At 45.2% G+C, this 14,835-nt stretch overlaps 1 protein-coding gene across 1 annotated transcript in view; it reads right to left on the bottom strand.

Annotated features, from left to right (window-relative positions):
* Positions 1-11,205: 11,205 nt before the first annotated feature.
* Positions 11,206-14,835, bottom strand: part of ADAM19 (ADAM metallopeptidase domain 19) — a 150,853-nt gene continuing 147,223 nt past the window's right edge. Inside the window, exon 22 of the mRNA XM_006901981.1 lies at positions 11,206-11,361. Within this exon, the coding sequence (XP_006902043.1) occupies positions 11,206-11,361 (156 nt within the window). The remainder of the gene's footprint in view (positions 11,362-14,835) is intronic.

Genomic DNA, 14,835 nt, shown 5'->3' with positions numbered 1-14,835 from the left:
AGCTTGGAGTGCTCAAACATGAGGGAGAAGTTGAGCTCTATGGTACAGTTCGATGTCCCAATTTCAGAACCACCTCATTGGTTACTTTGCACAACTGTTACCAGTTCGCTGTCTCTCCTTGAGACTTTCATTTATACCTCATTGCTGTTTCCAGGAGGAAAAATCTCTTCCCTGTGAGGGCAGAGCTTTCTGGAAACACAGCCTCAGTGACCAAATAAACCTAGTTTACATTGGTGCCAGCAGGTCTCCGGGACCTTCCTTCCTACTCCCCCCACCACCGGTGCCATCTCTGGCTGCACATTGTTGGGAAGAAGATAGACATTGACCTGTTGAATGTAGCAGAGTCTGAGAACTTCCCTGGGATATTGGTGGTTGGAAAATCCTCAGCACCAGTTCTCCTAAAGAGATCAAATCATGGTTCCTGAGGAGCCCAAGGATAAGGGGGCAGCTGGTACCCAGATGCTCAAAGAAGGACTGGGTTGCCTCCCTGTCCAGAGATGCAACAAATGTAAAATTTCTTATTGTTTCTGCCACATCCTCTTTGGAGACACAAATAAGACTTAAGTTGATTTACTGTGAAAGCCATCTCAGGGAAAAATTTCAACGGGCCCCATCTCCCAAAAACAGCAGCCTGGAAGTCAGCACCATTGTTCCATCCTCTACATCCCCACTCCACCTCTCTCTTGGTGTCTTAGAGTCAGTTGCTGGGGTGTGCGCTCAAGCGTTGATCTTAGGAGTCCAAACTAAACACCACCACCAGCAGGTGCTTCGCAGCTGAGCTCCGCCGGCCAAATCAGTGTTTCATGTGGTCTCGCTCTGGAAAGAACAATAGCTTTGCTATTCAAATCAAGAATGACTTGACTATTGGGCTAGAATTTGCCAGAACATGCTTTCCTTTTCCTCAAGGAGTAAAACCAAAATATGATTTGGGGAAGTGAGAAGATGTGTGAAGAATAACATCAGGATTTGGCAGAAAGCAGGCACAGGCCCGCTGGAAACTTCTGTGTTTACTCTGGCGTCCAACCAAGAACCAGGCAAAGGGCTCTGGGGTACTTTCTGGCCTGCAGCCTCAGAAGCTCGGCTTATGCGGTCCATTTTGAGAGTCAGCGACTGCACAGATTTGGCATGAGATGTGTCTCGGCTGTTGACCACATTGCCATCTTGTCCCCAACTCTTCTGCTGAGCTGCCCACACTGGGTGGTAATGGGCTGTGATAGCTCCGACTTCCCCTCACATTGGACAAGATCAGCTGGAGAGAGAGAGAGAGAATTGATACCACTGCCCTTCCTATCTTCTGTCTAGCTGAGTGTGAGGGATGGTTCAGGGACCATTGAAAGAGGAGGTGAGGGAGCCAGAATAGCTGTAAAGAGGGAAAATTCGATCGTCAACCTCCCCTGAGCTGCCCCTTGCCTATGTTCTGTGTGTATACCCGCAGCCCTAAGCATAGCTAAACTCAGGGCCTAAGTGTTGCTGACCTTGGAGCTCCAGAAGCTCAGCTGACCAGCAGACAGGCTCCCCTGCACCTCCATCCTCAAGCCTTCATTTTAAAATCAATGTGGATTGTTGTCTGTGACCAAAATCAATGCAACATGTTTGTTGGATCTTGAGTAAGGAAATAAGCAGAAGGCTCCGAATGTGGCCTGCAGGGCCAAGAATAAAGACTTCAGAGTGTGTTTACTTGATATTTGCATGCAGAGGGATTAAATGGTGCTGGAGGGCTGGTCCTTGAAACAGATTCTCTTCCAGGCAGGGATGTTTGGGTGGGGACGGATCTTCAGCAGCAGCCATTTCAGCAGCCACTCATGTGTTACAGAACCTTTGGTTTCTTTAAAACCTCGAAAGCCAAACCCACTGGCATTGAGTGAGTTCCAGCTCATAATGACCTTCTCAGCCAAAACAAAACTCAAAGTCATTGCCATGGAGTTGGAACTGACTCATAGCTGACCCTCCATTGAGTTTATCACATGGAAGGAGATCACCCTATCTCCACCCTCAGAGCCGTTGGTGGATGAGAACCCACAGAGAGACACGGCCTTTGGATTAGCAGTGTGCCTCCTTGCAGACTAAGCCACCAGAGCTCCCTTTAAAAGTCAAAGTTACTTACCCACTCCACCACTGCCATGTTAATAGGTGGGGACACTGAGGAAAGGCTCTAAATCGTTATGGGGAGAGACTATTTCTTGCTTCTGTGGAGCAGCTGATGGATTAGAATCATTGGCTTTTTGGTTATCAGCGCAGTACTTAGCCTTTAGTGCCACCAGGGCCTGCTTGGTGTCCTTAGGCAACTTCCAGTGATAATCACATTTCAAAGACTCACTCCCAGGATTTTTGTGAAGCATAAGTGAGAAAACCAATAGAAAGGTGTTAATAAGAGTGCCTAACATGCATTAACTGCTCAGAATATGCTACTTCTGTTTGTAGACAGTATTCTATCTCTTACCAAAACCTCCATCTCTTATAAAACTTAGGCATCAAGTGAGGAAACAAAGGTGGTACCCTTTTGTGGGCCCTGACTCCCACACTCACTAACCTCGAATGCGTTGACTCACAGGACCCTTCTTTGGGTTTCGGAGGCTGTAAATCCTAATGGGAGAAGACTGCCCATCTTTCTAGATTCGAATCACTGGAGATGGAGCCTTGTAGTTACAGCATAACACACTACTGACTGCTCCTCCAGAACCCTATCTGTGGATTGCTGCTGTTGTGTGCCATTGAGTTGGAATGGACCCATAGCTGACCCTCCAGTGGGTTTTTTTTCTTTTTTTAATAGCCATCACCACTTTTATGTTTGTATGTTTTCACCACTTCAAAAAAGAAGTGCTTATCCATTAACAAGAATTTATTTCTTCTCAATCTTCCTAGCCCTGGGCAGCCACTAATCTACTTTCTTTTTCCATTCATTCATTGTTGCACTTTTCTCTCCCCCCCCCCCCCCCCGTTCCACTGTTCGCTCTTCTCTTGGAAAAGTAAAAGAAAAATTATTTCATTTTTATACAATCCCTCCCCTCAAGTCCACTCCACTATGCAGCCTTCGTTCTCGACTCCTGTCATGACAATAATACCTAATCATATATCCCTTTTAGATAGTTCTCTCCCTCATCTGTTTCAAAGCAGTATACATTATTTATCCTGTCTTTCTCAGTCTCCCCCCAACCCCAATGTCAGTCCCATTTTACAATAGTGGCACTATGCAGTATTTGTCCTTTTGTGACTGAGACATTTCACTCAGCATAATGTCCTCCAGGGTCACCCATTTTATATAATATTGCATGAGTTCCTTGTTCTTTATTGTTGCATAGTATTCCATTGTGTGACTATACCAGAGCTTCTCTATCTATTTGTTTGTTGATGGGCACTCAGGTAATTTCCAACTCTTTACTATTGTGAACAAAGCCAAGATAAGCATGAGTGTGCATATGTCCACTTGGGTGGCAGTTGTGGTTTCTTTAAGGTATATTCCCAGTAGTGGAATTGCTGTGTCAAATGATATTTCTATTTGCAACTTTCTGAGAAAGCGCCATGCTGCCTTCCATAGTGGTTGCACCGTTCCTCCAGTGGGTTTTCAGAGGCAGTTAATCACAGAGGAGATTGTCCATCCTTTTTCACACAGAGCAGCTGATGTATTCAAATCTAGTGCCTTTGAGATTGTAGTACAGCTTCTTACCACTAGGCTTTTATGGAGCGCTCTTTGTAGATTGGGAAGCACTAAATGAATGACAACTGTGTTACTACCAAAGGGCTAGCTTATTGGAAAGCACACTAGCTCCTAGTCTGTCCTCCCAACCTTGAATATATGGTGGGCAAATTGTGCTCTTTACAGAACATAAACTTAGCAACATGTTAAGGTGAGCAAAGGGGTCTCAGATCTCTTCTAGGTCCAATCATGGTGTTGTCAGGTGCTATTGGTCTAGTGTCAACTCACAGCAAACTCATACAATAGAACGAAACTCTACCTGACCCCCTCCGTACTCACAATCTTGACTGTGCTGAAGCCCAGTCACTGTGTCAATAGAGTCAGAAAAGTTCACCAGTGAACTTCAGGGTTGTTTTGTCTTTACTGATCTAAGTTGTAATGAAAAGAAAGCTTCTTGTGTCCAGGTGAAAAGGGAAACAACCCCCTCTACTGGTAATGGAAATATGGGGGTTTTCTCTAGCTGAAATGAGTCCTAATGGGTCTAGTAGTTAGAGGTTTGAATTCACCAGCTATTCTGAGGAAGATAGATGTGGCAGCCTAATTCTATAAGCATTGTCATTGTTGTTATGTGCTGACTAGTCGGAACCAACTAGTAGCTGACCCTCCAGTGGGTTTTCAGATGTTGCAAATTGCACAGGAAGAGGTTGGCCATCTTCCTCCCCGGAGAAGCTGATGGCTTCAAGTCACTTGCCTTTGAATTGGCTGTGCAACTCCGTAACCACTAGAGGTCAGTGTAATCATCACAGCTTTGGAAACCCTCTGAGGCAGTTCTGCTCTGTCCTCTAGGGTCATTGAGTGGAATAAACTCAACAGAAATCAAATGGATTTTATTTTTGTGGGTTGTGGTTTTTTTTTTCTACAGTGGATAGCCAGCACCAGTTTCTGTTAAGTTGATTCTTTAAGGGAAGACATAATGCAGTCACTGAAAAAGATAAAAGACTACAGATATATGAGTTACATACATCTCAACACTGAGAAAACAAAATTTCTCAACCCTGGATGAAGAGCCATCATGACAAATGGTAAAAAGATTGAAATTATTAAAGACTTCAGTTTACTTGGATCCACAATTAAAACTCATGGTAGTAAAGAAATAAAAAATGTGTTACATCTGCTGTCAAGGACCTGTCCAAATGTTAAAGAGTAACAATGTCAGTTTAAAGTAAGCCTGAAGGAAGTCATGATTTTCAATTTCTTCATATGCATCTGAAAGTTTGACAATGAGTAAGGTTCAAAGAAGAATAACCATTGCCTTTAATCATGGTGCTGGAGAAGAGTAGCTGAATATCTTATGGACTGCTGAAAGAACAAGTCTGTCTTAGAGAAAATGTAACCAGGGTGCTCATTAAAGGCAAGGATGGTGAAACTTCATCTCACATACTTTGGGCATCTTGTCGGGAGGGGTCAGTCCTTGGAAAAAGGAAACATGCTGGGAAAAGACAGAGGGTCAGAGAAAGAGAGGAAGACCCTCCACAGAATGAACTGATACAGTGACCATAATAGTGGGCTTGAGAGTATTTGAGATCACGAAGATAGCACAGGGTTCAGATCTGTTGTTCATAGAGCCAATATGAGTCATAGTCGACTTGAGGGCACAAAACAAGCAACAACAACAATAGTCACCAAAGAACACCTTCAATGGCCAACAGCCCACTGTAACGGCCTTAAAGATGGTCTTTGAGGGGACACCTTCCTTCTGTGGAAGAGTCTTCATGTAATAAATACTATGCAATCTCAGTAATGGAATATAATAATAATTAAAATATTTTAAAAAAAGTTGCCAGACTACGTAACATTTCAAATGACAATTTATTTTAATTAAATACAAACTAGGAAAAAAAGGCACAATGGCCCATTCAAGTATTTTGCATAGATCTACAAATATTATTGTAAACAATTAATACATGAATAAGAGAAGAGGATTTGTTTTTATTAGCAATCGCCCAAATAAAAATAAAATTCACATTGGATTGCAGACACAGATGGACACACAATGGGCAGTGCGAAGGTGGGTGGGCAGCGGGGTGACTTTGGAGGTGGTTGGCTTGGATTGTACAAAACCTCTCTTGAGCCGACGTCCTGAGGGATGGGGAACCTTTCCAGTTGGCACGCCCTCAGCTTTCTCTGGTGCCCAGCAGAGCTGTGACATACGCATGCACACCATCACTGACTTTGGAACTGCGCTCCAATTTAAAAATTCAACTTGTAAAAAAAAAAAAAAGAAATCAACTTGTGCCCAATCCACTGTGTCAAATTGAAGATTTAGGTAAGGAGAGAGAGCTTATTTAAAAGGATTATTGGGAGAGAGGAAAAGGAGACATTGCAATAGGGGAACTCAAAACCCATTGCTGCCAAGTCAGAACGGACTTGTGGCTGACCCTCCATTGGCTTTCCCAGGCAGGAAGCCACACTGAGGAGACTACCCATCTTAAGTGGGTTTAAACTGCCAGAGAGGTACAGCCTCTTGCGTTAGCAGCGCAACTCCCTGTGAATGAATGCCCTGTTGCTGTGTACCACTGAGTCGGAACCGACCCATAGTTGACCTTCCAGCAGGTTTTCAGAGGCTGTAAATTGTACGGGAGTTGGTTGCCCATCTTTCTCCCGTGGAGCAGCTGGTGGATTTGAACAGCGTACCTTGTGCTGGCAACAGAAAATGCTCTAACTTTAAATCTGAGTGTCAGAAAGATCCTCTATGTTGTTGCGTGTCATAAGGTTGATTTTCAACTCCTGGAGATCCCGTGTGACAAAGCCGATCTGCCCCATAGGTTTTCTAGGTTTAATTAACTCTTTATGGGAGCAGATAACCAGGTCTTTCTTCCAAGAAGCCACTGAGTAGGTTTGAACAGCCAATCTCTTGGGTAGCAGAAGAATGCTTAACTGTTGCACCACCAAAGTTCCTTTCGCTTTCATATCTGAAACCTCACAGAACTGGTTCCTTCTTAGGGTGACCCTTCCACTGGGTTTCCAAGGCTATAAATCCAAGACTGCTCGTCATCCTCCCAAGAGGCAGCTCTTGGACTTGAACTGCCAATCTTTTGGCCTTTGTTGTTGTTGATTGCCTTCGAGTTGAGTACGACTCATAGCAACCCCATGAACAAAAGGCCTGAAGCCCCTCCACAGCCATCAACATTTATCAAAGTTCATAGGGTTTCTGGAGGCATGTTATTTAGGAAGTGGATGCCACTCCTGCTTCCAAATCTTTTGGCTAGCTACGTGATAATTTATACAAACTGTCCTTGAAGGGACTTATGACAAGGTAGCTACAACTTGGAAATGAAGGTTTGTTTGGGTAAAAACAACAACAACAAAATCCACAACAACCAACCCTCAAATTCATTGCATTGAGTCAAATTCGCAGCTGACCTCCAGTGAGTTTTCTGAGGCTGTGGATCACATGGGAAGAGATTGTTCCTCTTTATCCTGTGGAGGACAGTGAATTCCAACAGGCTGAGAGGGGCTGCCTTTTGGTTATCAGCACAAGTCTCTTGGGACTATGCCCCACAGCTCCTGGGACTTACTGGGTACCTAGGCAAACATTCTCAGAGACAGAGAAAAAAAAAAGATGTTGTCAGCCTTTAGGCTTACATTAAAAAAAAAACCTGGCTCCAAGGCACTAAAGAGAAGCATTCCTGGGCTGTAAAACTGGCTTGAAGTTTAGTTTTAAACAGATTTACATCAGAACAAAGTCCTTGTTAGCTTGTTAATGGATTTTGAGTTCAGTTTCGATCTTCCTCATAGGACCCTGCACTTCGACCTACCCTCACTCCTGAGCCAAAAAACCCAAAAGACAAAAGCAAGACAAACAAACAAACAAACAAAACCCCCCAAACCACATTTTGAAAACACCCCAGTAGCTCTGGAGGCAGTTCCAGCTGGGGGGACCCCACTTCTTTCAGGGTAGAATTGTGATCACAGGGTTTGCAATGGTGATTTAAAATCCCCTTCTCAACAAAGCCTCCCCCAAAGACTTAGAAACACACTTCCCTGACCCCAGCCCTTGCTTGTCTGCCTATAAAAGAAAAATTCTTTTCTGGATAAAGAGAAGTTTTCTGATCTCGTGATCTTAGCAGCCTCCCTGTCCCCATTTCCCCTATTGCAATGTTCTCTTCCTCCTCCACGCAATAATCCTTCTGGATGGCATCTCCCGTTAATCAAGTCTGCACGTTTTCTCTGACACTGCAGCATTTGTGGGCACAGGAGGGAAAAGAGGATTATGTAAGAATCCAGTCCCCTCAGGACACCTCCTGCTTCACAAAAATGTAGGTCCCCAACTCCTGAGCACAGCCAGCTGCCAAAAGTTCCTGTTAAATTCAAAGAATTTGCTGTCTTCCAGTTCACAGTACAATTTCATGGGATGGAGGGATGTGGAAACAACAAAAAGCCGGGCCTCATGTCTTCTGTGTGGTTCCAAGGAGAGTAGATTTCTGGTTCAAAAGGTGCTGCCACCCCGAGCTGTGACTCAGGGTTCACGCAGTTCCTGAGGCTGAGGGAGAAGGTGCATCAACCAGGGGGGCATATGGGGGCTGGTACTTAAGGGTGATTTTGAGGGTGGGGGTGTTCTTACCATTACTTCTTTGCTCATTTGGCATTTGGAGAAGCTCTGAGGCGCCTGGCATTTGGGGTAGTGGTTTGAATGGAAGGCTGCCCACCCCACCTCCCTTTATCAGGCAACAAGGAAGGAACGTAGAGGTTGGGTGGCGGAAGGGAGGAAGGACAGCCCTTGCCAGGGGAGAGGGGCATGGATGTGACCAGAGAAACACACCATCCTGAGATCTAGCCCGACCCCATGCTTGTCCCCAGGCAGACAGCTCCTGTCTCTCACTTATTATGAACCCAAGAACATCTATTGAGCACCCATTGTGTCCAGAGAACTGTAAGGAGGGGGCTGTGGGGCAGTGGCCGGGGGAGCCCAAAGCTCCATCTCTTCCCTGAGCTGAAGTTCTCAAGAGTAAACAACTTCTTGCAGGAGATGAGGAGACCCCTCAGAACCCCCAGTCTAGCTCCCTTCTGGAGAGCCGCCCAGCATCTGTCCCAGGATAGGAGACAGGTCCCCAGAGAACATCTCCAGCTACTTAGTGGAAATCCCTCTCCTAGAAGAGCACCTACAGCCCACAGGGCCGCCCACCCTGCTCAGGGAGAATGGGACCCATCTACATGCATTCTTCTTCTTCTTTGACCTCTGAGGATCCCTAATCAGGGAAGAGAACAAAACGAAGCAGAAGGCCAGGTGACTGGAAGGGCAGGTAGCCCCATCTCAGATCGTTCTGAAAGTGGTCTCGTTGACAGCTGCCTTTTCTCAAGAACCTACCCCCATGACTAGAGGAATATCCTCTCTCTCTGCTCAGTGGGCAACATTCCTGCCTAACTCAGTGGTCGCTTAGACCACTAAGGAGACTTTTAGCTGGGGTCCTAGGACACCTGCTCCCTTCACAACACCTGCTGGCCTGGTTGGCAAGATTTGCTTAGATTCAGGTGAGAGGGTAGAAAGATCCTGACCCTGCTGAGGTCATAAGACACCATGAAAAATAAAGCTCTAACCCCCACGGACATACCCACGCCTACTCCAGTCTTTAACCGTGGGATTTCACACAGAACGTACAAGTGGTCACCCCTTGAGGCAGGACCTTGACTTTTAGGTCACAAGCACCAGGTTACCAAAAACTTAAGATGGCTAAGAATCTACTCGTCAAAGCACCACACATCAGAGTGGGTCTGATGGGCCAAGGAGAAGTCAAAAGGATGGGGCACTTGGCTAGTGCAGAAGCGTAAACATAGCGCAAACAAGAATTACAGTCACAACCTTTGGCTTTACGGCTCAGAGGAGGCTCCAGCCTGGTGCTCCCCCTGCTGTCTGCGTTGCCTACAAATAGTACCTGTCAAGAGTCAGAGTGACCCATGTGGATAGGAAGGGAGGCACAGGGGCGGTGACGGGGGACTGGACTTGCTCACATGCAGACACATGTCACCCTCAGACCACTCAACAAAATCCTGGGCAGGACCCCAGCAGTGACTGGTCTGACCCCTCCTCACTTCCCAGTGCTGAAAGAGAGGGGCAACATGTCCAACCTCCCTCCAGCCTGAGACCTTCAAGACAACAGAGCCAATGGAATGCTCTCATGGGGGTCCTCCCCATGAGACATGGCTTCTCCAAGCTACATCCTGGCCAGGAAAGCCGCCTTCACTGCCACCTCTGGGCTGAGGATCAGTTGAAGGGAGGCTGGAGGGAGATGGGGCCATTCCCTTTTCCCTGTCCTAGACTGTATATTGCACAAAACAACACTTAGTTTCTATTGAAAGTCGTCCCTTTGGGCCTTTGAGGAAGCTGAGGCAGCGCTGAGTCCAGAAGGGGCTTTTCAGAGATGTGGTGGTTCTGAGAGGAGAGAGGAGGAGCGCAGGGTGGCCAGACATGCTTCTTCCAGATTCCATGTCCACAGGATCCTCTGCATGTCCAGAGTTCTCAGGAACAGGCAGAGACACCCCTTGACCAGGTCTAGATTTTCTATCTGGTCATTTCCCCAACCCTCTGTGATCTGTACGCAGGAAACTGCAGAAAGAAGAGAAAGGGAGAAAAATGTCAGCTAAATGCACCTGAGATTGATGAAGAGCTGTGCTCTCCACTCTTTCGCAGTTTGGAAAGAGACAGACGTGTCAACTGAGAAGAAATATTTACAACGCTCATGCCAATCCTTCAGTCAAAGGCATAGCGGTGGTGGTGGGGTGTCTCTTAAACAGGGGAGAAGTCTGTTTTCTTGACAATGCTTAGGAACTTGAACTAGTGAGAGGATCCACTCACCCTTCTACCCTCATCCCCCACCTCAAGACTTCCTGGTGCCTTGAACTCTGGTGGTGCAGTTTCTAGTGACTTGTGCTGCTAGCACAAAGGCTCTGTATCTCCATGGGTCTCAATCCACAAGGGGCTTCATGGGAGGAAGAGAGGTGATCTCCTTCCACTGAGATATAGTCTCGGAAACCTGATGGAGGGGGTGTCTGGGAATCAGAACCAACTGACTGCATAGCAGTGCGTGTGCAGAACTCTGACTTCCTCAGTGTATCCTTTCCTGATCCACCTCCAGGGACTGGCAACTTCAGAGAAGATGTTCTAAGAATGACCACTGTGCATTGTGTCCTACCACATGCTAGTAAGTTATAGAAATTAATTGACTTTGCTGTCAAAACAACTTTAAGAGACTAGTGATTGTTGCGGGGTTTTTGTGGGTTTTGTTTGTACTGTTAAGAAAACTGAGACTTAAGGGAGTGACTAGCTCAGAATCACTCAGATGGTCAGATGGTCAATATGCCTGTCTCCATAGCTTAGGCTCCTATGTGTCACCATTCACAGGAAAACAAAAAACTCTATTACTAATTTAAGGGACAGACAATTGGGCACCAAGGAGCACTAAACATTTGTCCTCTGCTTTTATGCTTCAGCCAGATAGGATGCATGAACTGGTTCATTTTCTCAAGTATCTCCCCCCCACCCCACCCACCCTTGGCATCGGGCCTTTCTGTACTCACTTTGGGGCAGGTGGTAGCAGTGGCCGGCACTGCTGAGGGCCAGCAGCAGGGGGCAGCAGAGCAGAGGTGCCATTTGGCCTTGGGAGGATCTTGCGTCCGGGCACTGGGTTAGCAGGCAGTGCCTTCTGGGGTGCTTTTGGCCGGGAAGAATCCTGAAGAGAAATCCACAAGTTTCACTCAAAGACCAGAAAGACCTAGTCCAGAGACAATGTTCTCAACACATTAGGTGAAACCAGACGTTAGAGTCAAATCAGATTATGTAGTATGAACACTTGGCCCTCAGACCCATTCTGACGCATGGTGACTCCATGTATATCAGAGTAGAACTCTTCTATAGAGGGGTTTTTATTGCTGTTGAGAACATATATAATGCAAAAATGTGCACCAGCTTTCTACTTATATAATTCAGTGGCACTGATGACATTTTTCAAATTGCACAACTATTCTAGCCCTCCTCTTCTGAGATGTTCCTGCCTCATTACCATAAACTTACTGGCCCTCAAAGTCCATTCTACTATAAATGTACAGCTATTGTTATTAGCTGCCATCAAGTCTACTACAACTCACAGAGGTCCTATGAGTAACGAATCTGGACCCTGCCTACTGCGTGCCATCTTGAGCCCATTAATACAGCCATGTGTCAATCAATTTTGTTGAAGGTCTTCTTTTTCTCTCACCCTCCACCTTTCCAAGCATGATGTGTTTTTCCAAGGACTGGCCTTTCCTAACAGCATACCCAAAGTATGTGAGAAGTTTCATCATCCTCGCCTGTAAAGGGTACCCTAGTTGGACTTTCTCCAAGACATATTCGTTTATTCTTTTGGCAGTCCATGGGACTAGATGATTTCATATAAATAGTTCTTAAAAGAGCACAATATTTAAGGCAGTCATTTTTAAATACTTAAACATGTATGGAGGAGAGTCCTATATCACCATAAGACATTGCTAGCAGAAGCCCTGCACCTATTACTCTGCTGTAAAGCAGAAGCTAATGGTGGAGACCCGGGGCTCTGCACTTGATGCCATCAACTCCCTCCACGGGAATGATGACGATTCCCTTTCTCCTTGCCTAGGCTAGCCTCTCAATTAAGATAGGAGCAGGGGGGACAGTGAACCCAAACCCAGCTCCCCAAAGCTAAGGGACTATGTGTTCAAGAAGGTCCCATGTGACTTCTATCTAGAATTTATAAAATACTTGAGAACCACAGCAAGATAAAGGTAAATAATCCAATTGAAAAATGGGCACAGGATATAAACAGACACTTCACCAAAGAAGACATTCAGATGGCCAACAAGCACATGAAGAAATGTTCAAAATCCCTAGCTCTGAGAGAGATGCAAATCAAAACAACTATGAGATATCATCTCACCCCAGTAAGCAAAATTTAACAGAATAGCAATGCTGGCAAGGTTGTAGAGAAACTGGAATCCTTATTCACTGTTGGTGGGAGTGTAAAATGGTGCAACCACTGTGGAAAGTGATGTGGCGCTTTCTCAAAAAGTTGCAAAGAGAGATATAATTTGACCCAGCAATTCCACTACTGGGAATATACCCTAAAGAGACATAAATGACATCCAAGCAGATATATGCACACCATGTTTATCGTGGCTTTGTTCAAAATAGCTAGGAGTTGGAAACAACCTAAATGACCATCAAGAAATGAATGAATAGAGAAGCTGTGGTATATTCACACAATGGAATACTATTCTGCATTGTAAAACAAGGAACTCATGCAATATTGTTCAAAATGGGTGACCCTGGAGGACATTATGTTAAGTAAAATATCTCAGTCACAAAAGGACAAATACTGCATGGTGCCACTGTTGCAGAAAGTGACTGACATCAGGGTTGTGGTAAGACTGAGAAAAACTGGATGGATTATGTATACTGCATTGAAACAGATGAGGGCAAGAACAGTTTAAAAGTGATATATGACAGCATATTATGATTATCACAGGAATCCAGAATTAAGGTTGCATAGTGGAGTGCATTTGGGGTGGGGTGGGGAGGGGGGCAGGGTCAGGGTCAGGGGGATTGTATACCAACGAAGAAGTTAATCTTTTGCTTTTCAAAGAGACGAATGAACTGAGGGGAGGGCGGTAAAGAAAAAAGTGCAACAATGAATGAATTAAAATCCACAATCTCTGTAAGTGTTCATTAAAATTAATAAAATAAAATTTAAAAAAAGAAGAAGAAAAAAAAAAGAAGGTCCCATGAGAGGAATTTTCTGCTTGGAAGCTGCTGGACAGAGGTGGAGACAGGCTGCTTAGCTCCCAATACCTGTGGCAGTTTAACCTGTTGTGGGGTTGTTTTTGTTGTTTTTTTTTAAAGGGGTGGGGAACCCAACATGTTTGGTTTTAAGAATACTTGAGGAGGTTTTATTCCCCTCTGTTTTCTTTGTGATTTTAATGAAAGTTTGCCGAAAAGATGGATTTTCATTCATTCATTGTTGCATGTTTCCCTTCCTATCCCCAAGGGTTATCTAACTTAAAAAAAAAAGAAAATATTCTCTCATTGCTACATAATTTTCTCCCCCTCCTTCCTCTGTCCTCTTTTCTATACTCCTCTTATTCTGGACAGTTGTTGTACAAATAATACTTGAAGATATATTCATTTTAAACAGTTCCTTTCTTCATCTGTTCCAAAGCAGTGTCTATTATTCATCCCCTCTTTTCTTAGTTTCCCCCTAACACCCATGACAGTCCTGTTTTATAATAGTGGTGTTATGCAGTATTTGTCCTTTTGTGACTGAGAGATTTCACTCAGCATAATGTTCTCCAGGATCACCCGTGTTGGGTAATATTTTATGAGTGCCTTGTTTTTCAATGTTGTGTAGTATTCCATTGTGTGACTAAACCATAGTTTTCTCTCCATTCATTTGTTGATGGTTATTTGGGTTGGTTCCATCTCTTTATTACTATGAATAATTCAGCAATAAACATGGGTGTGCATATATCTGTTTGTGTTGCAACTTTAGTTTCTTTAGGGTATATCCCAGTAGTAGATTTGCTGAGATAAATTGTATTTTTATTTCCAACTTTTTGAGAAAGTTCCATACTTCCCTCCATAATGGATGTCTTTTTCCAAATACTACCCTCTCTTGACAATATGCCCAAGTGTAGAGACCTATTAAAAACAGCAAAAGTGAAGAGACCCAGGAAGAGCAATAGTCAGCCACCCACCGTGGAACTCCAGAGGAGCGAAGACTACCTGCCACTGTGCGACCCCCCTGCAGCCCGCACCTGTGTGACCCCCGACACACAGGGTGCTGCTGCATAAACAACCAGCAGCACCCAAGCGCCGCTTCCACCTCTTGGTGATAGTGTCCAAGCCCTGCACTCCTTAGGTCCCCCCAGTCCCTTGCTTTCCTCCCCTTCCCCCGCCACCCTTCCAGCTCCACAACCACGCACCTCAGCCCCCACCACAGCCCTGTGACCTCAGAGCACCACCACGGATCCAGCCATCACCGGAGCATCACCTGGAGCTATCAACAGAGCTGTTATGGAACTAACCTGGCAGAAGAAAGGCTGGTAGGATCTTATCTGTGTTTACTGGGGCTGATTATCTGGGAGAGCACCTAAGGGTGTGCCCACAGGTGAGGAAATTGGCCTAGCTCTCTTGGGTT

The sequence above is a fragment of the Elephantulus edwardii genome, unplaced genomic scaffold, assembly GCF_000299155.1.
Source record: "Elephantulus edwardii isolate Elephantulus edwardi_28Jun2011 unplaced genomic scaffold, EleEdw1.0 scaffold00354, whole genome shotgun sequence".
Classification (NCBI taxonomy): domain Eukaryota; kingdom Metazoa; phylum Chordata; class Mammalia; order Macroscelidea; family Macroscelididae; genus Elephantulus; species Elephantulus edwardii.
This window is presented reverse-complemented; position numbering and strand designations above follow the sequence as displayed.